A 26,022-nucleotide genomic window follows, 5' to 3' on the forward strand; every position below is an offset into this window, starting at 1 on the left:
TCCAACCTGACATGTACACTTCACTCCAACTTGAAGGCCAGACCATCCTCTGAACCTGTGTCAATTAAGCTGGCCCCCACCTACTTCTGCCCTGACTCCTGGACAAAGTAAAACTCAGAAATGCATTGCACTGCGGCTGCTAGGGAAAAAAGAATTGAATCAAAACATTTAATATAGAGATGGGGGGCCACAAAACAAACAAAGGGGCAACACCCCCACACCCTAATAAAGAAACCACCGCTGATAGGCTGCACCAAACCTACACAACACCGGAACCTCCACATACCCAAAAGAAACCTCCCATCCGCCAACCTCGTCCTCGCCAAAACCCCACGCATCCGAAGAGCCAAAGCAGGGGGAAGATCCTTCTCTTACATCACGGCCAAGACCTGGAATGAGCTCCCAATCTACATCAGATGCGCCCCCTCCCTGAACACCTTCAGCTGAACGGAACCCCCCCAATCGCCTTGAGACCTTCACAGGTGAGTAGCGAGTTTACAATTCCCTGACTGATTGATTGATTGACTCCCAAAAGGAGATGGGTACTATAAACAAGCCAACATCTGAGGGAGCTTGACCCAAACATGTTTAAGAAGAGCACAAGAGATCTTTTGGCTATACCAGTTTGAATAAAAATGGTGAGTGTTGGGGATTTCACCGCGGGAAAGATGAAAAAGCTTCAGCGGTCTCCCCTGTATTCCCAATCTCTGTTCGGCTTCACTCTCCTCGCCAGGGGCGGATTGGCAAGGCGGGCATTCGGGAATGGGCCGAAGGGCCGGTGCCTCAGTGCCCTCTGTGGGCCATTTTTTTTCTCCCCTGTCCCAGTCCACAGAGAGTGGACTAGGAAAGGGGAGAAAAAAACCGGCCCACAGAGTGCATGGAGACAGAGACTGAGAAAATGAAAGCAGCCTCGCTGTGCGGCCAGACAGCGATTGTCAGCTGTGGGCTCTCCTTCACCCCTGCCCTGCCAAGCAATCAAGCACAGGCTGGGCAGGGCCGATTGTTTGCAATAATCGGCCTCCCTGGGGGCCAGGTGTTTCTCAGGCCTTTGAGCCATTTGCACCTCGGCCCCCTGGCGCCCATGCAGCCCAGAAACGGTGTTAATCTTAACACCTCTCCCACAGCCCTTCACATTCAGGGCATAGTGGGCGAGGAAGAATGGGTCTTGCTGTGGGGGCCTGGTGATGTTTGGAATTTTTTTGTTTTATTTATTTATTTTTGCATTTTTTATATAGCGCAGACTTTACCCGAAGGTGTCAGAGCGCTTCACACTAGGATCAGCAATAATACATGAGGAGAAAATTATAAGTGGACAAATTACAAAAGCAAACGTTAAGTTACATGAATCAAAAGTGACAATAGTGAGCAACCAAAATACAAGAGGAGCAAACGATACATTACAGGAGGAAAAAGAGATGTGTGCAGGTTACAAAAGCATACAAAATACAATTAGGGGTATAATACTGCAATTAATGGCAGACACTCCAGCACAAGAACAAACGTTACTTAGGCAATGGTGGCACTTGTGCAAGCATCTAAAGCAAACAAAAAGTGAGAGGTAGCAAACAGTGTGTTACAAGAGAAAAGTGACTTGTGCAAGTTACAAAAGGGTACCATACACAGGTACAAGGGTAATACTACAGTAAATGGTAAATACTCAAACTGCCAGAACACACTGGGAAGGTACTTCCCATGCACCAGCTTCACCTCAGCCTCCCCCTGGCTACCTGGCTACCTTGGATGACCCAGAAAGCTGTGTTTTGTGCTCCCCTGCCAGGACATTTTTCCAAAGCCTGGAGGGTTGATTAATTTACTAATTGCAGGGGCCTTACCTCTGTTCATGTGCTCCTGAGCTGAAGGTCTGGGGAGGGCTGAGTAGGTTAGTAATAGCAGGGGGGGGCTTTGCTGCTTTTCAGGTGCTCCTGTGCTGGAGGGCTGGAATAATTTTGTGACAAAAAGGGGCCTTGCTATTTTTTTTAGTTGCTCAGCATGTAGGCCATTGTCACCTTGGCCCTGTGTCGTGTGCAAGAACAGTATCCTCCCACTTTCATTCCTTGTCTGTGCAAATGGTGTTTCATGAAAGGGCACGCCCCTTGAATGTGGGCCACGCCCCTTAAATATGGGCCACGCCTCTTGAATGTGGGCCACTTTTTTCGTCAGTGCCCGGGCCGAATTGTGATCCCAATCCGACCCTGCTCCTCGCCTCTCCTTTCCTCCCTTAGTTTCTCCGGATTGCCTGAAGTTCTGTAGTTTCTTCTAGAGTTGAAACAGATGCTGGATGAGGAGCAAGTTTCAAGGCAGGTCTGCCAAGTATCACGCATCAGGCGTGACACTTAACGCATTTCAGTGTGGTGTTCCGCAACACCGCACTGAAATGCATTGTCACGCATTTTAATGCCACAGTAGTGACTCTCTGCGGCCTGTACCGCAGCGCTGAGTACCTGGCCACTCCAAGCTGCTAGCGCGCACGCCTGCACACCTGCGCCGGCTCTTCTGCTCCCTGCAGACTTGCCGGTCCGGGCGCTGCCACCAGCATGAGCACAGGCTCAGTAAACAGTTAATCTAGGTGTGCACTGCTGCTACAATGTAATAGCCTCCATCCATCTCTTATCCCGCACTATTACTCTGCCCCAGCCCAGGACCCCCGGCTGCAGAGGCAGGCGGCTCTGCTGCCTACTCGCAGGCGCTTCAGGATTTGCCTCCAAGTTCTGTGCACTGCTCCTGCTGCGGATCGGCCCGCTGTTGAGGCTTTACGTGGCTTCCTTTTTCCCCTGGCGTTGTGGTTGCCAGGCAGGAGGCTCCTGGCTTGACTTGTTGCTCACTAGGCCCCCCTTAATGCCCCTGCTATTCCGACTAAAGCTATCTCTACAAATCGATGGGCCCTGAGAGACTCTGCCTTCGCTTCCTCTTTATGATACCTCCTGCCAGCATAGGTGGCCGGTACCTGTTAAGATATAATACTTGCTTATTGTCAGAGCAGGCTCATTTCAATGCACTCATTCCTCCAAAGCCTGGAAGGTTCTCGTCAGTGGATGGCGCGCGGCGTGACTAACTCCAGACAGGATTTTTTTACAAGTCTTGCCGGGCCCCCAGGAAGACATTCATTGCTGCGACCCTGGCAGGGCCTACGCAATAGCTGTCAGCAGTGAGTTCGCCACTGCAGCTTATAAACTACAGCCCCAGGCAGGATTTTCCTGTTGGTAAGTGGCCTGTTACAGTACGGAGCAAGCACTAGAATCAGTGCAGTGATGTTTGTGTTTAAGAAGAGAGCACGCGGCAATAAGGTTGAGATTACAATAAGAAAGGGAATTCGTGGATTGTTGAACTAAGTGCGATAAAGTGTTCCATAGACAAACATGATCTGGCAATTTTACATTGTCAAATGCAGTTTGTTTGTGGCTCTACAAGCAGCAGTAATGATAACAAGTGTAAAATCATGTGAGATGTAGGTATACAATCGTTTTACAATAGGATCAGGTGTTTTGCAGAAGTTTCAAGTTATTTTCATAGCTTGTCCTTGATCAAATTAGTGTAATTTCTTATGTTTTATCTGTGTCCATGTACTTAATTTGTTGATTTTGCTCGCAAAAAAAGTGTCACTCTTAGTGTCATATATTTAGTAGTTGAATGTCGTTCATAAATACCCTGAAACCTTGAAAATGTCACACATAAGCACTCTTAAAACGTGGCAGCTATGCAGTCTGTGTTTCATGTCAGATAGTACCCTTCATTTTCTGGTGCTTTGCAATAGTTTTAAGATCTTCGTAGAGTTTCTCGTTGCTGAAATGGCTGTAATTTCTGATATATATGTGATTCCCTCGTCTTCATTGCTTGCTTTTTGCTCGCGAGAAAGTGTCACTCATAATTGTTGAATGTCACTCATAATTACACTGAAATTACGAAAATGTCACACATAAATAATCTGAAACCTTGGCAGCTATGTCAAGGGAGGGAGTTCTGTACACAAACAGAGTATGAAAGAAATCGAACATGTGTCCAGGCTGTGACTACTGGGAAGGGCAGGACCGAACACTCAGCTCTGCACGTTCAATGTAGCGTTTCATTTCCGAATAGATTGAGAGGTGTGTGATACCAGAAAATACTTAAGTTTCTGAAGGACGTTCTAACTCCAGATGAGAACCCGAGAGTGGAATTACCACAATCATAATGTGTCGTTGGTGAAGGAAATTCCGCCAGACGATTCCCCTCTGTATTTGGCACTTCCTTCAGAAATTAATCGGAGGATCTTCATTTCCAAACAACTCCAAATCAAGCCCAACATCTACCATCTAACATCTAAAATGCAGAAATTGCGTCATTTGCCCTCTGTGCCACTAGGGGGCAGTGTTGAACCACTTTACTTATCCCGTGGGGTTATGTATGTCCTGAATCAGTGTTTCCTCTAGAACAAAGACACTCGGTACGTGATTGACAAGGCCTATTTACCAAGTAGATAAGCTGCACATTTGAGTGAACAGCTCTTTCCAATCTGAGGTATGAGAAGTAACAGTTTGTTAAAGGAGTTCTAAGTTACGGTTTATCCTTGTAAGTAGTAATTTGCGTCTTTTGTTTTCTTGCAGTTTTATACCGCGCGAAGTCGATTCGATACTCCGGGCTGTACTCTTAAGTACAGCCCGGGGGGCCGCTTGCCGCCCTCTTGACCCTTATATATGACCCCCTAGTGAACACCAGCACCAGCTGCTATTTAGTTGCTGAGCACTAATATTTAGAAAAGAATGTTAAATAAAGGGCAAGCACTTATTAATCTGCGAATAAATGCTTGCTGTTTATCTAACATGTTTTTAGACCCCCTTACTCAATCCTTGACCCACCCAGACCCCCTACGGCTACCCTGCTGGCATCAGTGCGGCCCTCAGTCACATTACAGCCCACACTTTTGTGGCCCCTGGAGCAATGTTTGTGGGTACCCATGGACCAGAAGGTAACGGTGCGCTTACATGGGCATTAGTCACATTACACAATGCGAAATTTATATTTTTCTAGGCAGGGGGGCGCCTTAATAAATGCTGGCACCCCTCCCTGTAGGAGAGACCTTCCATGGGTATATATACATCAAGTAATGAATAACCCATCAGTATCAACAAAATCTTAGCATCTTTCCTTGAGATTGCCCACCTCTCACAACTTTGAGCCTTGTTACGAGCCTTCAGGGATCCGGATTCTCCGAGTCTGGGTGGAATCCCTGCACCAAATATGCATTATAAGTTATTGTTGTAGTGTCCTCCTATCTCCGACGCGAGGTTGCGTTGCAGTCTATTCGCGTCGGAGAAGTTACACTGGCGCTGGCGCGTGTTGTCACGCGCCAGCTATAAATGAAGAGAGCGTGTCCTACGATCGGCAGTGGGGACTACGCAGTAAACCAGCACGAGTGTCCTATGCAATTATTGCGGTCGCAGCGCTCACACCACGCGCTTCAGCGGCCCCCTCCCCATCACACTGGCAACGAGGGGCAGAAACGACACCATGCTGTGCTGTACATTTAACACCTTCTGTGCCTGATGAGGGGCAATCATTGGGCCATTGTTGTGCCTTGTAGGAGGATGCCTCGGAAACACCACGGAGTTGAAGCTCTGACCACAACTCCCCCACACCGGTTCACTCTACACCAATGAGGTATATATATACTGGTGATAAGAGATGATGCCAATGTAGGGAAAGCAGGGAAACAAAACAAGGAAAGATTGGGGAGACACAGGAATCTTAAATCCAGGATGCGCAGAGAACTGGTCAGCACCCCCTATGGCCTCAGGACCTTCTCCTATAAATAAAGAACAATGATTAATAGAGGGTCTAGTATATCTGTGACTATGAATATTTATTAACAAGGATACTTAGTACCTGGAAACTATACACAGGGCATCTACCTGTACTTGACTTCGCTTCTGTTGTCTTCACAGAAAGTGGATAGAGTGATGCAGAGGAAAGAATACTCCTATAAGGTAGGGATATTAGGTTAACTCTCCTTGTATACTGGAAACCGATCTATATATCATGAGCAATATATAAAGGTACCTAATGCTGAGTGTGCCGTGAGAAGAATGTCTCCCTGTTTCTCCACAAGAAGTACCACATGTCTGTTATTGGTGATTCCCTAAAACATAAGCGAGACAATAAGTATCACCATATACTGGTCATGCAGATATAGACCCCTAGGTAAATGGCCGTACCTGTTTTGTCTCTTTAAATAAGGCGTAGAAGAAATCCTGGAGCTTACATGCACAATCTGTATTGCTCCTACCAAGAAACTATAAAAACTACCCCTGCTTCTAAGGCCAAATCAAACAAACCCCGTAATGAGGTGTAACAAATAACCAAAACAAAACTCCAACACCAAGCATGCGCTGGAAGTCAACTTCACTCGAGTTAACATCTAAGTATGAAAGCACCTGTACTTATCTGAGTAGAAAGGTGCACGATAATCAAAGGAACGAGGTAGAACCGTAGACCTCTCCCGACGATGCTCGGACGCCACCACTGACCCGGAAGCGATGCGCGAAAACCGGAAGGAACGCAAAGCGTCGTACCGTAACAGAGAAAGGACTTTATAGGATATTCACGCATGCGCTAAGTCCTTGCGCATGCGCTCTCCAGATTCTAGCGGCTCTCGCCAACCAAGCGATTGCCAACCACGACTGTCTCGGATCGGCAGGCATGACAGCCATTGATAACAGCCCTGGGCCCATGGTGAGCAGCCCGAGTGTTCCTGGCCTGCTGTGTGCCCTCAGGGGAGCCTGTGGCAGTCGAGGCAGGCCCTGCAGCTCCTGAACATGCTTTGCTGAGACAGAGGCCCCTGCGCACACGGTGGAATCCTCGTTTGAAGGTGCCCCAGCATCTGGTAAGAGGAGGATACATCGTTGAGGCCTGAAACATACTAGCCACAGGAGAGGACCTGGAAGGCGTTACATTCACCCTCGGCCGGGCGGCTGCTAGTGTTCCCAGGAGGTAAGCAGTGCACTTGCCGCAAGGTGTGACTGCGTCTGCGCCAAAATGGCGTTGATTCCCCCATTGAGCCCTTTGTGGTGGATAGAGCACCCTCATCCCTTGCCCCGCGATAGAGAGACTGGACAGACCGATACCAGATCTACTTTGAAGGGGCTGGCATAGCCCGGGAAGGCGCAGGGCCCTACTCCTCCACCTTGGAGGCAAGGATATCCACCCCATCTACAAAACCCTGGTAGAAGCCACACCCAAAACATATGTCACGCTTCTCAATGCCCTAAATTCTAATTTCGAGCCAATGGCAAACCGGGACTACGAAAGGTTCATTTTTCGTCAAGCCAAGCAAGAAGCGGAGGAATCGCTAGACACATTCCACGGACGATTGAAAGAGCAGGCCAGGACGCGCGGATTCCGCAACGAACAGGAAGAGATCCGAGGTCAGATAATACAAGGATGTTATTCATCCAAACTGAGAGTGAACATTCTTCAGGAGGATGGTAAGCCCCTAGCGGACATCCTCACCCTGGGGCGGTCAAAGGAGCTGTTGCAAGCCAGAGCGTCCCATATGGAAGCGGCCCTCCACCGACCCGTCAAGACGGAGCAAGTCAACATAGTGGAAAAGGCGAATGTGGTGAGGCCCAAAGTACGCCAAAACGCCGGGAGACGACAGCAAGACAGGAAGAGGGAGTGTGGCTACTGCGGAGGTGCGCCCCATCGCATGCAAGACTGCCCAGCGAGAGGGAAAAAGTGCAGTGCGTGTGGGTGGATGAACCACTTCGCCGCGGTACACCGGTCGGCGAAGGCAAGGAAAGAGGCGGCGCAGGCGGTAGCGGAAGAGCGAGACAGCGAGGACATGGATGATGACATGGGAGACTACCCAGTTCACTATGTATTCGCAGTTGATCAGTCACGAAAGAAGAGACGACGACTCCCAAGGTGCAGAGTTAAGATCCACCATCAGGAGATGAGAGCCACCATTGGCAGAGCAGGCTAAAGAACAGTGATGGAATAAACCCAGATCTGTTGACTGGGTGTGAGTGTTTGATTGGTTCAGATGCTCCGTCCATCACCACCCCCTTTTGTACCATTGACACAGGGGCATCGATCGAACTTATGGCTGCCAATGTATATAATCAACTAAGTCCACGCCCACCACTACGTGAGGCCAGGATCAGAGTATTTGCATACGGCCAGAAGACACCCATCCCGCTTCTGGGATGTTTCAAGACTGAACTGCAACACAAGGACCTCAAGACCCCCACCACAGTATACGTGACCAAAGAAGGAAGAGGCATGCTGAGAAGTGGTCAATCAGCAGAAGAACTGAAGCTAATATCATTTGCCATGGCAATGCAAGAGGAAGAGCTAGAAGCCATTATGGAGGAGTTCGCAGACGTCTTCAAAGGTATTCGATGCCTTAAAGGAAAAGAGGTCTCCCTCCACATTGACCCGTCCAACCGGTGGCGCTGAGGCACAGCGCATTGCGTTCCACCTGAGACAGAAGGTGGAAGAAGAGTTAGAGGGGCTGGAGAGGCAAGGTATTATCGAAAAGGTCAGTGGGCCCACACCGTGGGTGTCCCCGATAGTAGTGGCATGGAAGGCGAAGCAACCGGGGCAGGTCCGCATCTGTGTGGACATGCGCCTCCCAAACGCCGCTGTGAAAATGGAACACCACCTAACCCCCACCATTGAAGACATATTGGGAGAACTGAAAGGCGCAAGGTGGTTCTCGAAGATGGACCTCCGGTCCGGCTACCACCAACTACCACTACACCCGGACTCCCGATACATCACCACCTTCTCCACGCATGTCGGTTCCAGTAGATACCCACGCCTCAACTTCGGGATCTCAAGCGCTGCTCAGGTGTTTAAAAACACTATCCGCAAAGTCCTCAGCGGGCTCCCAGGAGTCTTAAACGTAAGTGACGACTTGCTCATCTATGCGTCATCGATCGAAGACCACCATCGGAGACTTCGTGGGGTTCTCCAGATGATCAAAGAATCTGGACTGACTCTACATCGAGAAAAGGGCCAATTCCTAAAGAACAAGATTAGTTTCTTTGGCTACACATTCTCGGACCAAGGAGTGGCCCCAGACCCTGACAAGGTACGAGATGTACAAGAAGCCCCGGCGCCTACCAACATCTCAGAGATAAGAAGCTTCCTGGGAATGGTGAACTTTTGCGGACATTTTATCCCAGACTTGTCAAATCTCACGAAACCCCTCAGGGAACTGACAAAGGCCTCCACCACATGGCAGTGGGGCCCGAGAAGGAGCAAGCCTTCAAAGACACTAAGGCAAGCCTTCAAAGACACTAAGGCAGTTCTGTCAGCAGACACGACGCTGTCCTACTTCAACCCGGCCCGATCCACAAATGTCGCTGTGGATGCCAGCCCCCATGGGCTTGAAGCAGTACTCACTCAACTACAAGGGAACAGAGAGTGGGCCCCAATAGCGTATGTGAGTCGGTCCCTGACGGACACAGAACAGAGATACTCCCAAATCGAACGAGAAGCGATCGCCATCCACTGGGCCTGTCGGCATTTCCACGTCTACATGTATGGCCATCCATTCACAGTGTCCACAGACCACAAGCCCCTTGTCCCCTTGTTTCAAGGATCAGCGTCCAAACCTCCGCCGAGGATTGAAAAGTGGATACTTCAACTACAGGGATACGACTATCGGGTGGAGTACAAACCGGGCTCGTCCAACCCAGGGGACTACCTCTCGAGGCACCCCAGGGCGGCAACCAAAGTGGAAGAGTAGGATGCCGAAGACACGGAAGAATATGTCTGTCTTATATCAGAAAGATCCCGACCACTGCCCATGAGTCTCGAGACCATTGTAGAAGCTACCCGGAGTGATGAGTACCTGCAACTGGCCGTAAGCGCAGTCCAATCGAATGACAGGCGGCCCATTCAATCCACAATGACCCGAAGGACGCCACAAGCAAAGACTGTTCTGGAATCAATTGTGCGAGTCAAAGATTAACTTTTGGTCAATAACAGCGGGTGTCTGCTCCAAGGCCCGCGGCTATCAATCAATCAATCAATCAATCAATCAATCAATGACATTTATAGAGCGCACTACATACCCGTAGGGTCTCAAGGCGCTGGGGGTGGAGGGGGTGCCGCTACTGCTCGAACAGCCATGTCTTCAGCTTCTTCCTGAAGGAGAGGTGGTCTTGGGTCAGGCGCAGGTCGGTCGGGAGGGAGTTCCAGGTCTTGGCGGCCAGGTAGGAGAAGGACCTTCCTCCTGTAGTCGCTCTTCGGATGCGGGGGACGGCGGCGAGGGCGAGGTTGGCTGATCGGAGGTGGCGTTTGGGAGCGTAGAAGTTGACTCGGCTGTTGAGGTAGCTCGGGCCTTGGTCGTGTAGGGCTTTGTGTGCGTGGGTGAGGAGGCGGAAGGTGATTCTTTTGTTGACGGGGAGCCAGTGCAGGTCTCTTAGATGTCCGGAGATGTGGCTGGTTCGTGGGATGTCGAGGATGAGTCTGGCTGAGGCGTTCTGGATCCGCTGGAGTCTCTTCTGGAGCTTGGCGGTGGTACCGGCATAGAGGGCGTTGCCGTAGTCCAGTCGGCTGGTGACGAGGGCCTGGGTGACGGTCTTCCTGGTCTCGGTGGGGATCCACCAGAAGATCTTTCGTAGCATGCGTAGGATGTTGAAGCACGCCGAGGAGACGGCGTTGACTTGCCTGGTCATGGAGAGGGAGGAGTCCAGGATGAAGCCCAGGTTGCGTGCATGGTCTGTCGGTTTGGGTGCGGTGCCCAGGGCGGGAGGCCACCAGGAGTCGTCCCAGGCGGAGGGTGAGGAGCCCAGGATGAGGACCTCCGTCTTGTCCGAGTTCAGCTTCAGGCGGCTGGTCATCATCCACTCGGCTACCTCTTTCATCCCTTCGTGTAGGTTGGCTCTGGCGGCGGCGGGGTCGTTGGTCAGGGAGAGGATCAGCTGGGTGTCGTCGGCGTAGGAGATTATGTTGAGGTTGTGTTGCCGTGCGATGGCCGCGAGGGGGCTCATGTAGACGTTGAAGAGGGTGGGGCTCAGAGAGGATCCTTGAGGGACGCCTCAGATGACATCGGTGGCCTCTGACTTGTACGGTGGTAGACGGACTCTCTAGTGATACCATCAAGTCTGGCTCAACAGGCAGTGGACCTCGCACACAGGGGACACCAAAGCATGGTGAAAACCAAGAGCCGACTGAGAGCCAAGGTGTGGTTCCCAGGAATAGACCCACTGGTTGAACAAACAGTCAGGGCATGTGCATGGTGCAAGGCAGCGGGCCAACCAGATCGCCCGCACCCCGTCATCACGGAGGAGAACCGTCAACGACCATGGGAGCGTGTGAGTGTAGACTTTGGACACCTCCCAGATGGACGCTATGCTCTGGTTATCATCGATGATTACACAAAATACTCAGAGGTTTAGATCGTGGGAAGTCAGACAGCCCTTAAGGTCATCACCAAGCTTGAGAAGACCATCGCTACCCACGGAATATTCGAAGTGGTGAAGACAGACAACGGTCCACCCTTCCAGGGACAGGAGTTTGCGGACTATCTTAAAGCCTGGGGGTTACAACAGCGGAAAGTGACCCCGTGCTGGCCTCAGGTAAATGGGGAAGTAGAGAGTTTCATGCGTACTCTCAACAAAGTGATACGCATTGCGCATTCCGATGGATCACGGCTCGAGAGGACCATATACAGCTTCCTGAGGGAATACCGTTTGACGCCCCATCTCACGACTCAGCTCTGGGACCAGCAAGCATGGGCTGAGTAGTGCGAGACACCATCCCACATCACCGAGCTGGACCCGCCCCAGATCGATACAGAAAAGACCCTAGCCAACAGGACCAACTCCAATGACCAGGCCAGTGCCAACCGACGGGCCTGGATGTCTGCCATTCAAGTGAGAGACGGAGTCTATATGAAGGACAGGTACCCAGGAATCAAATTCCGGCTTCCATTCGAACATAGGCCCTGGACAGTTGTCCACAGGACCGGCACCATGATAACCGCCAGAAGAGGAACGGAGGAGGTCACCCGCAACATCTTGTTTTTCAAGAAAGTGGATGCCGGAACTCGGGACCTGCCGGCATCAGAAAACATGGACACCAGCCCACGTCAACCGGCAGAGGAGGAAGTCCTAGATGGTGACCAGGAGCCAACCACCACTGAAAACGAGACCCGGTCAGATCAGGGCGCACCTTCCCTGCCGGGAACACCAGGTGCGAGTCCGCCGAGTGTTCCTGCAAGATTTCAGGTGAGCCAAGCCTCGCGAGGAGAGACCCCGTCTCAGCCATAATCACACGGAGAGCACTCCAGGTATGGCCTGTGAAAAAAAAACAGCTCCATCCTCCCGGCTGGCCGACTTCATGGTGTGATGAATTGGGACTGGAATTCTAGTGACTGGTAATAGATCTACTTCGCGCTTCAGCGGCCCCCTCCCCATCACAATTGTCAGCTAGAATGTGGAATAACATGCAGACTTTGGAATACGGGGTCTTTTTCCTCGTGCCATACCCTATTACGGCCCTTAACCGCTGCCATTTACCAGCTGCTCGTGTTCGTTGCTGGCTGGGCGCGTGCGGACGCACATCACCTCAGCGAGGGATATTTATTCTGGGGAACGTTGCTCACGCCTACCGTTTTGCAGGAAGAGGCGTGAGGCGGCCCAGGTGGGACGGCGCTCCTGGCCGAAGTCCCTGCGTGGAGTTACGCATGGGTTTCACCGGATGCGGTTTTGCAGTAAGGAGGCGCGAGACATCAGGGGGGCAGGTTCGCGCGCCAGTCAACTAGTAATGAAGCTTGTAGTGTTGCCTGCCATCTTTCTCAGTAAAAATATGAATCACATACATGTTCATGCAGGCACTTCAATAAGATTTTGTGTAAAGTCCGCTATACTCTTTTTAATAGGGCACTTCTGCCTATATTTTCTTTAATAATCATTTATAAATAGTGCAGATAGATTTCAAATCGTTCTAAAGTGATTTATTAACATGAATGTTTGAAAGGGAAAACATAGGCCTTTGTGATTCCTCCCACCATATTTTTGGATGATCTTGATATACAAATACATATCATATTGGCCAATTACGGGCCAGGTGATGTCCCAAATGACGACTAACTACTCTTTGGAGAGTACTTAACATTTCATTGCTCACGTCTCAACTGATTAAATAGCTATTCTTGAATCTCTATGTCTCATCAAAGTACTAATGGGAAAAACCATGCACTGAAAATCTTACGTATAACAGGATTGTGTGAACAAGTTGTTTACCTGTAATTACTGTTCGCTAATGTTTTTATTTTTCCTCTATTCATCTGCTTAAAGCCAGGGCTACTATTTCACAATAAAAGCAAATACAAAAATGCCCTAGTTTCCTCACAAATTCTCCTGCTGAACCAGTCTCCATCTTCCCACCACACTTGCCCACCCCGCCTCCCCATGCTGTAGTCACCGGTATAGACTCACCCATCAGAAAGTCCAGGATAGTCATATCAATAAGGTCCAGGAGGCGGGTGCCGCTATCGTACGGGGGCGTCTTCTTCACACGCTCACAATATTTGGGGTCCTCCTCCCACCTTCGAGAAAGTCAAGGAGGAAGAATGAGAAGTCACAATGGCACAAGCTGCTTTTCTTCCTTCCATCCCTCACAGCCTGTGTCACTTCATTATAGCCTACCCAGCGATAACCCATTACCACACCACTGTCGTTTTCGACCCACACATTTTGCCCTATCCTGCCCCCTTCCTCACACTCTGTCTCCTCCACACTTTCTCCTTCGCTCCTCATGCCCGCCTGGTTCCCCTGTTGACATGCCCACTACCTGGAGGATTGGAGAAAACAGTGCACAACTAGAAATATTTCTCATAACAACAAAACCTAATTTTATCAACAAAAAAATATTTAACATTTATTAAAGTCATCAAGCTTTTTTCCTGCATGTTTCGTTGTGGCCCAAACACTGCTTAGCTGTCTCGCCAGCCTTTTGTAATAAAAAAATCATGAATAAAAAAATACATACACCTATGCATAGATATATAGGTTTTTGGTTACCCGTCTTCAACCATTGGTCTGTTCGGCTGCCATTCACATGTTGCTTCTGCCCACCACAGCATGGTATTTACAACAAGGGGTGGTGAGGGACAGAGTCTCTGAATTAAGCAGAAAGCTCTCACCCAGTCAAGAGATCAGGGCTAGATCCAACACCGTTTTTTAGCTCACTGCACCATCCCAGTTTCAGAACCTGGCTGTATGCAAATTAGTCTGTTCCTGTCCCAGTGCATGATGGGAACAGGGCAAACCAAACTACAAAAGCCAATTCTTACACTGGGAAGGAAACAAGCTCCCGGGGACCGGTTTCTGGCATTACAGCCGTCTTCGGCCCGGTTTGCTTGAATCCTGATGGTGCAATGAGCAAGGGTCTCACATCTGAGAATACCCTTCCACGCTTAGGGTGGACAAAAATATTTACAACAAGGGGTGGTGAGGGACAGAGTCTCTGAATTAAGCAGAAAGCTCTCACCCAGTCAAGAGATCAGGGCTAGATCCAACACCGTTTTTTAGCTCACTGCACCATCCCAGTTTCAGAACCTGGCTGTATGCAAATTAGTCTGTTCCTGTCCCAGTGCATGATGGGAACAGGGCAAACCAAAACTACAAAAGCCAATTCTTACACTGGGAAGGAAACAAGCTCCCGGGGACCGGTTTCTGGCATTACAGCCGTCTTCGGCCCGGTTTGCTTGAATCCTGATGGTGCAATGAGCAAGGGTCTCACATCTGAGAATACCCTTCCACGCTTAGGGTGGACAAAAATATTTACAACAAGGGGTGGTGAGGGACCAGTGGCGGCTGGTGACATTTGGAAGTGGTGGGGCGTAAAACAATTTTCGGACTGAAACACACTGGCATGGTACAGGTATTACAGCGTGTCAGTGTCAAATAAATGTACCGAATCTGATTTGTGGCTCAGATAATATTTTACCAAACAATGTCATAACTCAATCTCAAAATCAAAAAACTAAAAATCTGCTCTAACAGATCAAAATATTAAGACTCCATCCACTACCAGCTAGGCCCTCTTACCCAGCCAAAATTTCACCAAGTATGCTGAATATAGCACATGAAAAATGAGCGTGTCCAGCAGAGACTAAATACTATCATCTGTACATCTGTGGCACTAGAGGCTGTTCAAGTTTCTAGATCTAGAGAGAGCACTGAGATGGAACAGCTACATGCTCTGATGAAACGCTCGGAATGACTGAATACGCCTGAAATATTGGAAAGGAATAAATGACAACAACAGACTGTCAACAGCACAAGAAAGGCGTGCCCATTATAAAAACTGGAGAGCAGAGGCATAAGTAATTAAATGGGAAGAGAGTTGGAGATAAAGGAGGTAAATTTGTTATTCAGATTTCGTAAACACCACAGAGGAAATTAAATGGCAAACTAGGTGCAAGACGTGGACCCAAATAGGCTTTGCATTTTTGAGTGGGAACTTGCGAAATTGGGCAGACTCGCTGGGTCAAGCAGGAACCTGTGCAAGGGGAGCCCATAAAAGTACTACGTTCTTTTTCCAATGATTACCGCCTCCCTTTTGCCCTGGGAATCATTCATTTTAAACCAGTTTATTATGCTGCCCTACTATAGTGCAATTCCTAGTCAAAACCCGCTGCATCCCGTTGTAATCTGGTAATTACAGACAGTTTACTAATTAAATCCCAGCCCCATTCAAAGCAGCTTCAAGACAACGATACATATTCATAACCTGGAACGCCGAGGCAGCAGAAAACGGCCGCTCTGTGTTGTCCTTGCCCTTTTGTGCTTCTCCCCACATTGCTTTTTGCCCCATGAGCTGCTCCCTGTTCCACAGTGCGCTTTCTCTCACCCAAGTGCTTTTGACCCCGTCTTCTGTGATCCATCCGCCCACCTGTGTCCTCTGTGTTGTTTCCACCCCCGCTCTCTTTGTTGCTTACATGCCATACGTATTGTTTTTTATGCTTTGGCGCTAACATTTTTTTTATTTATCAACCCAACTTAAATCAGTAAATAAATAGGAAAAAACTGCAATTTTTTTGAGCGCATGTATGCGCGGTGCACACGCCTACAAAATAACACCCACTGCACCTCTAATGCAACTTTTTTTTGTTTTGTTTTCTCTAGTCTTGCAGCACAGCATCGCTAAAAACAATTGGCAAAGTCAATAGTTCCCAAAGACACGGCAGATTCGATTTGCCAGTGCTTGTTTTGAATGGCTCTTGCTAAAAATCCTCGGTTTTTACAAGGGGTTCTACAGACAAACTTGTGAAAATTCGAATATTTTACGATCTGAGAAGTTTCGGCAGAAATTGAGTAAGTGCACTTTAGAAACTGTGTGATGCGTCCTCTGGGCTTTGTTAGTGTTTGGGAGGACGGAGAACCGACCGCTAAAATCACTGTAGACAACTGACCACACACACAACACACATGCATGAGCACACACACACAACCTCCCCCAACCCCACCCCCCAGCCGTGCAAGCTACGGGTAGCAGACCTTCAAATTAGTAAATAAATTTTTATCGGGGCGTAAAATCGGACTGACTGCCTCATAATAATACAAATAAAAATAAATGTAAAAAAACTTACCTTGGCTTGGCTTCCCGCTCTCGACTCGAGTCCTGTCCCGAGGGCCGATACTGCAGACTCCCGCGCGCCATCCTGGATTTTTTTGAATGCCTCCCTCGTCACCGAAGGCTGCAGGCAGCCTCCCTCCCCTCCATGGCAGCCGGCGCTGATTGGTTCGGCCGGCTGCCCTAAATACGTCATGTCTCCTACTCTGCATGCTGCAGAACGGAGAGTGGGAGGAGGCTTGGGGGAGCGGCTTGCCCACTGTTGCTAATACTGTCTGTTTGGACAGCCTCTCAGGCTGTCCAAACAGTCCGTATTCACAACAGTGGGCAAGCCACTCCCCCAAGCCTCCTCCCACTCTCCGTTCTGCAGCATGCAGAGTAGGAGACTGAGGCTCGAGGAAGTTTGCTGACTGATTTCTCGCCGTGCGAGAAGGGCAGGCAGAAACAAATGGTAGTTATAAATAAATAACTACCATTTGTTTCTGCCTTCTTCTCGCACGGCGAGAAAACAGGGGGGGCGGCGCCCAAACGCCCCCACGGTAAAACCGCCACTGTGAGGGACAGAGTCTCTGAATTAAGCAGAAAGCTCTCACCCAGTCAAGAGATCAGGGCTAGATCCAACACCGTTTTTTAGCTCACTGCACCATCCCAGTTTCAGAACCTGGCTGTATGCAAATTAGTCTGTTCCTGTCCCAGTGCATGATGGGAACAGGGCAAACCAAACTACAAAAGCCAATTCTTACACTGGGAAGGAAACAAGCTCCCGGGGACCGGTTTCTGGCATTACAGCCGTCTTCGGCCCGGTTTGCTTGAATCCTGATGGTGCAATGAGCAAGGGTCTCACATTTGAGAATACCCTTCCACGCTTAGGGTGGACAAAATTATTTACAACAAGGGGTGGTGAGGGACAGAGTCTCTGAATTAAGCAGAAAGCTCTCACCCAGTCAAGAGATCAGGGCTAGATCCAACACCGTTTTTTAGCTCACTGCACCATCCCAGTTTCAGAACCTGGCTGTATGCAAATTAGTCTGTTCCTGTCCCAGTGCATGATGGGAACAGGGCAAACCAAACTACAAAAGCCAATTCTTACACTGGGAAGGAAACAAGCTCCCGGGGACCGGTTTCTGGCATTACAGCCGTCTTCGGCCCGGTTTGCTTGAATCCTGATGGTGCAATGAGCAAGGGTCTCACATCTGAGAATACCCTTCCACGCTTAGGGTGGACAAAAATATTTACAACAAGGGGTGGTGAGGGACAGAGTCTCTGAATTAAGCAGATACGGTGATGGATCAAGCCCTGATCTTTGGACTGGGTAAGAGTGGTCTGCTTAATTCAGACACTCTGTTCATCACCACCCCCTTTTCTGAATCGTTTTTGGCCACTATAGGTGTGGCAGGGTATACTCAGACATGAGTCCCTTTCTCACTGCACCATCAGGATTCAAGCAAGCTGGGCCGAAGACGGCTGAAATGCCAGAAACCGGTCCCCGGTAGCTTGTCTCCTTTCTGGTGAAGAATTGGCTTGGTAGTTTAGTCTGCCCTGTTCCCATGATGCACTGGGCCAGGGACAGACTGATTTGCATATAGCCAGGTTCTGAGCTGGGATGATGCAGTGAGATAAATAACGGTGATGGATCAAGCCCTGATCTTTGGACTGGGTAAGAGTGGTCTGCTTAATTCAGACACTCTGTTCATCACCACCCCCTTTTCTGAATCGTTTTTGGCCACTATAGGTGTGGCAGGGTATACTCAGACATGAGTCCCTTTCTCACTGCACCATCAGGATTCAAGCAAGCTGGGCCGAAGACGGCTGAAATGCCAGAAACCGGTCCCCGGTAGCTGAATTGGCTTGGTAGTTTAGTCTGCCCTGTTCCCATGATGCACTGGGCCAGGGACAGACTGATTTGCATATAGCCAGGTTCTGAGCTGGGATGATGCAGTGAGATAAATAACGGTGATGGATCAAGCCCTGATCTTTGGACTGGGTAAGAGTGGTCTGCTTAATTCAGACACTCTGTTCATCACCACCCCCCTTTTCTGAATCACCACAGCATGGTGGCATGGGTACGCTCACTGCACTCCGAGTGATGGCATTTTGTCTATTTACATGTGCACGTCTCTCTTAAAAAGAAGTGCACTTCTGTCCAAAGGCTGGTGGGCTAAATCTTTACGTTACCATTGTGATTTTCCTTCTATTTTGGAGCTTTTTTCAGTTATCTTGATATGCTTAAAATATGTCATCAAATGTAAGTAATTCGAAGACAATAATACCTTTTGTTTGCATCAATGATACACATAGGTTTGTTCTGACTAGACTTAGACTTGGGTTGGCTCATGGATTGGTGGCTTTCCCACAATTAAAAAAACATCCAGTTGTACCATGCCCATGCGATGGTCACGCGAAACAGAGCACCCTGCACTTTATGCTAATTTGTACTCTCTATATGAACTTGAGGATTGTTTATCTAAAACCAATTTTTAAAAAATATGCTATTTTTAATGTTGATGATGCTATGAAATTGATTTATGAATTGAAATCTCCGGACAAATGTTTTTATATTGCCACGTTTTTATGTAAGTCAATGCAGCTTAGGCAAAGCATGATTTTTTTAATCCTGTTTTATCTGTATAATTATGTAATCATTTTGCTTATGTGCTTTTATGGTCATTGTTCTTTTAATGCACCGAATAAAGCTTCATGAAATGAAATGCATCAATGATAATATTTTCCTGTGATATGCATTACAGCTAAAAAGGTTTTCTTTATTTGCTCTAAGTACACCTGCCTGCTAGGAAGTACTCATACTGTTCTATTAAAATGATATCAGTTGGTTAATATTTTTCAAATGTAACATTTTTATTACAAGCTATGGTAGTCACGTTTAGGCAGCAGCACATTTTCTTTTTCTGCCTTTTGCTAGCCGTACCAAATTAAAAATATAGCTATCGAACCAGCTTGCCAAGACCAGACATATTGGCTTTGACAATGCTTAATAAAAATGGAAGTATGCATTAGTGTCCTCAAGCCATAAAGTCGCACAAGGAGAAAGAAACCAATATAAAAGATGTCTGCCTTGTTAGAGGGTTTCCCTCTGCATGAACTCATAGGGACATTGTCGATCTATGCAGATCCTCGTGCTCTTGGCAGGCGGTTTCTCTATACCTGTACTCACCCCAGCACAACATGGGCTGACTCAAAATGTTACATTGTGGTAATGTGTAAAACGGAAACAGCACCGTGAAGACCTTCCTCCTTAAGGGCTCTGAGTACCACGATACCTCAGTATCAAACCTCAGGCCTAACTTTCTCATAGATGATAAAAGAACTGCCTGCGCTCATTGGCAATACCAGTTCCCTCTCAACCATAGATGTGCTCCATTGGAAAATGATAACGTCTGTCTTGGAACGGCTTCAAGAAACATCACTGACTTAAGTGTGACAGTCATCCTCCCTAATCCCAGCGCACCGACCCTAACTACCAAGATCTCTGTGCACCTACTACTGAGAGAACAGTCTCTACTCACTTTCTAGCTTCCACTTGATGCATGATGACCCTTGCAGGCACTGATAGCTAATCAAGGTGAGCCATTTGCAGGAAACCAGGCTGTCACATTTACTTTTTAAATAGTCAAAATGTCATTCAGCATCTGTTGCAGAGAGGAGATGATATTTGCCAGGTACCCTCCTGGAACCTTAGCACATTCTCTTCAGTATTTGACCCCTAAATTGTGCCATGACCAATCTCAAGCCCAGGTGCGAAAGGAGGAGGGTTATGCTTGGGGCTAGCTACCACATCATGTAAAAAATTCAAGCTACAGAAACTTCAGCCAAAATACCAAAAGACATTCCGGCCTTGGGTAAAGAGTAATCTCCTTCACTGAGAGCTATGCAGCCTTGCAGTTAAAGTAGAGATCCCTAGACTCCACAAAGCCGATCCATCTGCTTTCGACCAAGTCCATCGCCATTGGGAAAAGCCCGAGTGGCAGCGGTGATGAATAAATACAACCTTGCTCTTCTTGGCATCAGCGAGACCAGATGAACACAGTCCGTACAGAAAAGACTGGCTCCAGGAGGAATGCTGCTGTATTCTGGACACGAGGAAGAGACCACCCCACACACTCAGGGAGCAGCACTGATGTTACTTCCAACAGATCTCTGATTTGATGGAAGATCATGGTCCTAGAATCATCACAGCGATCTTCTGCACAAGGAAAAAGAGGTACTGGGTCCCAAGAAACACCAGCATAAAGAATGGATCTCTAGCAAGACTCTGCAAAATCAAAGAGAGAAAGGAAAAGAAAGCTGCAATCAACACCAGCTGAACAAGGGCAGAAAAAGCACAAGCTCAGGGCGAATACACCAAACACAACAAGGAAGCGAAGAGAAGCTTACAAGCAGACATGCAAAATTTATGGATGTCTTGCGACAGAAGGTCAGGAAGCAGCGAGCCATGGAAACTTAAAAGAACTCTACGACATAACAAGGAATCTCTCTGGCAGATACAGCAAGCCAGACAAGTCTGTTAAAGACAAATCTGTGATGATAATCATGAGTAAAGATGGTCAACAAAAAGATAGGTGGAGCACTTTAAAAAACTAGTGAACCATCCTGTGCAGCAGTCTTCGGCAGACATATAGCCTGCTGACAAGAACTTGCCAATCGACCAACCAGCCAGGGAAGAAATCATGTCAAGCCATCAAACATCTGAGAAGTGGGAAGGCGGCAGGACCTGACAACATTCCTGCAGAAGCACTGAAGGCAGACATTAAAACATAAGTAGACATGCTCTACCTCATATTTGGAAGGATCTGTGAAGAGAAAAATGTGCCATCAGACTAGAAGGAGGGATATGTCATCAAGATGCCCAAGAAAGGTGACCTTAGTAACTGCAAACTACAGAGGGATAACTATTTTATCATCTCCAGGCAAAGTGATCAACAGAGTCATCCTGAATAGAATGAAGGAAAAAGTTGATACTCAGTTGCTAGACCAGCAAGCTGAATGTTTGCAAAGATAGATCCTGCACAGACCGGAATGAACACTGAGCATCATCATTGAGCAGTCGATGGAATGAAATTCCACCTATGTCAACTTCATCATCTATGAGTAGGCATTCAACAGCATGGATAGAGAGATCCTTTGGAAACTCCTCTACCACTACGGTGTGCCAGATAAAAGCGTAAAAATCATCAGGAACTCTTATGAGGGAATGATCTGCAAGATAGCTCATAGAGGACAAGTCACAGAAGCCTTCCAAGTGAGAAATGGAGTCCCCCAGGGTTGTTTGCCCTTTCCTTTTCTCTTGCCTGCTGGGCATAGACTGGATCATGAAGATGCCCACAGCAAGGATAAGTAATGGGATTCAGTGGACACCTTGGACGCAGCTCGACAACCTGGACTTTGCAGACGACCCTACTCTGCCATACCCACCTGTAGATGCAAGAAAAGACCAAAATGTAGAAGCCATATGAGCACAACTTGACCTCAACATCCACATGGTAAAAAACTAAATTCTGAAGGCTAACATGGTCATCACAACTGCAGTCAGAGAGGTTGAGGCCTTCATTTACCTGGGCAGTGTCCTAGACAAGCAGGGCAGCACAGACTTCGACGTGAAGGCATGAATTGGCAAACCATGGGCTGCCGTTAGTCTGCTAAGAAGATCTAGAACTCCAAGGACCTAATGCTGCAAACCAAGATCAGGCTTTTTAACATCAACATAAAATCAGTCCTTCTGAATGAGCAGAAACTTGGGGGACAACTGTGACCACCAACAACAAAATCCAGATCTTCGTCAACACCTGTCTGAGGAAACTCCTCCAAATCCGCCGGCCAAACACCATCTGCAACGACCCATGACAGCAGACTTTCCAACTTCCTGCTCATGCAGAAATGTCAAAAAGAGGCTTTGGCTGGATAGGTCACTTCCTCCCATATCAAACACTACCAGGCAACCCTGGCCTTGAACATTCAAGGGAACGGAAAAGAGGAAGGCCAAAAAACTCCTGGCACTGAGGCCCCGAGGCTAACTGCAAGGAGATGAGCCACACCTGGAGTCAGATTGAAAGAAAAAGCAAAGATACAGATGGCTGGGGAGTCCTAGTTGATGGCCTTTACCCCAGGAGGGGTAGTAGGCCTAAGTAAGTAAGTATTTGACATGAGGTAATCCTATGTTGACCCAGAAGGTCTGCATCCTTGACAGAGTTTCAGGATATTCCCACAGGACACATTTACACTCCATGCATTTCAATGGGGATCATTTGCATAGTAAGTGGTTATCCTGAAAACGTGGTATAGATCCAGGTCTCCCCAAATAACCTAGGTTAAAACAACTGATTCTGGTTGCGCTTTCCCCCTCCAAGGTCATTCAACGGTACTCATCTCTACTGACCAGCAGATACCAGAAAATCCGTTCTGCAGAGATCTCCTGCAAATGCTCGTGCAGACGGGCTGAGGACATCCAGACCTGTAAAGTGCGGGTCATTTTTTATGTTGACAGCCTTTTAATCAACTCTGTGAGTTACTGATAGATGGCCACTCATACACCCACGCATGCACATTTGTTGGCATGCAAATTTTTTGACACAGCCCTGTGAGAATCTGGCTCCTTTAAGCCTTTGCAGGACAATTTGAACATTGGCTAAGCTTGGATGCATTCCAGCTGGCTGCAATGCAATGTGGGAAAGAACTAAAGGATATTTTTCAGCTGTGAAGAGCTTATCTTTTCAACACCCAGCTTAGTGTTTGTTGGGTGGTGGTGGGGAGCATTGTTAGTTACAAATAAAATACAAAGGCTTAAATAAGGATGCCTATATGTTCCTAATGCTGTATATTTCTACTTTAGAAACAAACGTTTTTACCCACTTTCACATAATAAAAAGATCTTCACTCTCCTGTTGCAAAAGCTAAGACACTGTCATAGCAGCTTCCATTATTTCTCACTTGGACCTTTGTGATACCCTGTACTTGGGATTTCAGGGAAGATCCTTTATCAGCTACACATTGCTCAGATTTACTAATTTTCAGTTTCCCTAGAAGAGATCATATTTCCAACACCAGAAAATCCTCTCCTCTGCCTCTTTGTGATCCAGTGAAGGTGGTTTTAGGTTGATTATGAAAGGTTTAACAGATACACAGTCAAGGTCTTTCTACTGAAGTCTACAATCCCAGAAAACTCAAGTCCAAGGAGCAGTCCGATACACATTCAGCCATGGCCATCTGAGGTTGACAACTATCAAGCTATAGATAACCAACGTTTGTCCTTGGACATAACCCAGTGCAGCCAAAGCGGTATGTTAGATTGCCACAAGAGCAGCTCATTACCCCACTTTAAGGACTTTAGCTTTAGGGAAGAACGTATCTTGCAAGTACTTTGCACACTAAGCAGCTACATTCTTTAATTTGGCAGTTCCTTTTCTTTGGGCCTCCTTACTAGTGTCCTTCAGACACAAACTGATGTTTAATCTCTGATATGTTTAATCGGTTAGTCACTCTTAACATCTTGGGCATGGGGTTTCTCTGTTTCCACCTGGAATGCCCTAACCTTGTATATGTCCACCTTTTGATTCTTTTATGGATGCCAGAACGCTTCATGTCAACGGGACACCATTTCACCGTCATGGGCTTTCCTTTTACAAATATTTACTGCCAGGTTTATTATTGCTATTGGTTCCTCTGAAGCAAGTCAAGACTGCCACTCGCAGAATGTACCAATTTCTCAAACCCAAGCCTAAAATTGAAAACATGGTGTCCTGCCAATTGGGAGTGATCTGGCAGCCCTAGCCTGTCCTAAAATCATGTGCCACTGTTGTGAAAACCCAGCCGCTTAACATGCTGCTGTTATAACAGCCGCTTACTAGCCCACTGGCAGGAATGCATATCTCCCTGTAATTCCTGCCTAAACTTCGTGGAGTTCTTTGATAAGCTTTTGGATGCTTCCCAACATTTCTTCAATTTTAGCATGTAATCAAACCTATATCCTAATTCTAACTCTGTTGTCAAATTCTCTACAAGATTAATCTCTCTAAAGCTAGTATGTGTATCATTTGCACATCCATGATGGGAGAGAGTTCTTGCTCCACGCATGCGTAGTATCCTAATACCTAGCTATCAAATAGTCCAAAATCATGAGGGTCGCCTTCATCTAGTCCCAGATGTTTAGTCAGCAGCTGGGAGGCTGGGGATTGTAACTTTAATTTTCCATTAGGCAGGGTAAGACAGTTAGGTCATCACGTATGGTGGCATGCAATTAATACACAAGGCCCAACAAAAGTCCTTTTTTTGTGAATAGGGAGTGTTCCAGGACTCATCTTGGTCCCAGGACACTTTCGCAAAAAAGGCCAGACTGGCTAGAGGCTTCAATAATGATATGGGGTCCTTTGCCAGCTATGTTGCAAGCCAACTAGCCTCTGAGATCCACAGGAGTTATCTTGAATCCATGTTCTTTTTTTGTTATTAGTAATTTAAATAAGGCATTGCTTGCAGAAATTGGCAAGAACCCAGCTCTTTTCTTCCAGTTATTGTGGCTCAGTAAGGCAGTCTGTTTCCCAGCAGGTTATGAGATTGTTTCTCTGCAGTTTTTCACTGCCTCAGTTTTTCCTATTCTGCCTAACTGGAGCCAATACCCTCTTTCATTTGGAATATTCCAGTGAAGAAGGCACATAAGCCCGGTGCAGACCTAGATGTTCTTGTTTATTCTGCGCATGGCTTCTTACATGCAGTAAACAATTGGAGCGTAGTTGCGTTCCTTGCATGGACGCACAGCGTTTCTTTGATTTAGCACTTATTCTCCAAATTTTCAAGAATTGATCCATGTACTCCATAAACTTTTGATGGTTTCATTTATTTCCAATGGTAAATCACCCGTAAGACATAATGTATTCAACTGCTTCTCATGCCGCAGATATGCTTATCCAAGCCTTTTTCTGGGCACGCCGGAAAACATAAAACATCCTCAGAAGTGACTCATCTTATACCCAATGCATTTTAAGCTTTAATTAGCTCTTCTTCACGGGTTTCACTATAAATAAGAAAACATAAGTCTATAAATTGTATTTCCAGACCATTGAAACATACATAGTGTGTATTTTTAAAGAATATTAAATGTTTAAGACCCTTGCCATGTATTGCAACTAACCCTCAAGCAGCGTTTTCCCTCTAAAACCATAGATGTATGTTACCCAAAAACATTGCCTTGAAGCCCTTCTCACTACTGCCCCTTAAACTTTCCACGTAGTTGTTAAAACCACTATCAGTAATAACTCATATTCCTTTCTTGTAACCCAATACCTAAACTACGGTTCGCCTCCTCTCGGTCACATACCTTCATGTTACTCTGCATCTGTGCTTCAAACTGCATCTTTCTTAATTACGGCACATGCCTTCCTAATTTCCATTTCCTTTTTTAGCTCAAATGACCTGACCCCTCCTCTCTCATTAAACCAATAGTCATTA

The 26,022-nt window shown here is 47.4% G+C and overlaps 1 protein-coding gene across 1 annotated transcript in view; it reads right to left on the reverse strand.

Moving 5' to 3' along the window:
• The window catches only part of LOC147748613 (extracellular serine/threonine protein kinase FAM20C-like), a 76,065-nt gene that overhangs the window by 24,746 nt on the left and 25,297 nt on the right, over nt 1–26,022 (reverse strand). The window contains exon 7 of the mRNA XM_086963389.1: nt 13,428–13,537. Coding sequence (XP_086819515.1) covers nt 13,428–13,537 — 110 coding nt within the window. The remainder of the gene's footprint in view (nt 1–13,427; nt 13,538–26,022) is intronic.

Source organism: Lissotriton vulgaris, chromosome 1_1, assembly GCF_964263255.1.
Source record: "Lissotriton vulgaris chromosome 1_1, aLisVul1.2, whole genome shotgun sequence".
Classification (NCBI taxonomy): Eukaryota; Metazoa; Chordata; class Amphibia; order Caudata; family Salamandridae; genus Lissotriton; species Lissotriton vulgaris.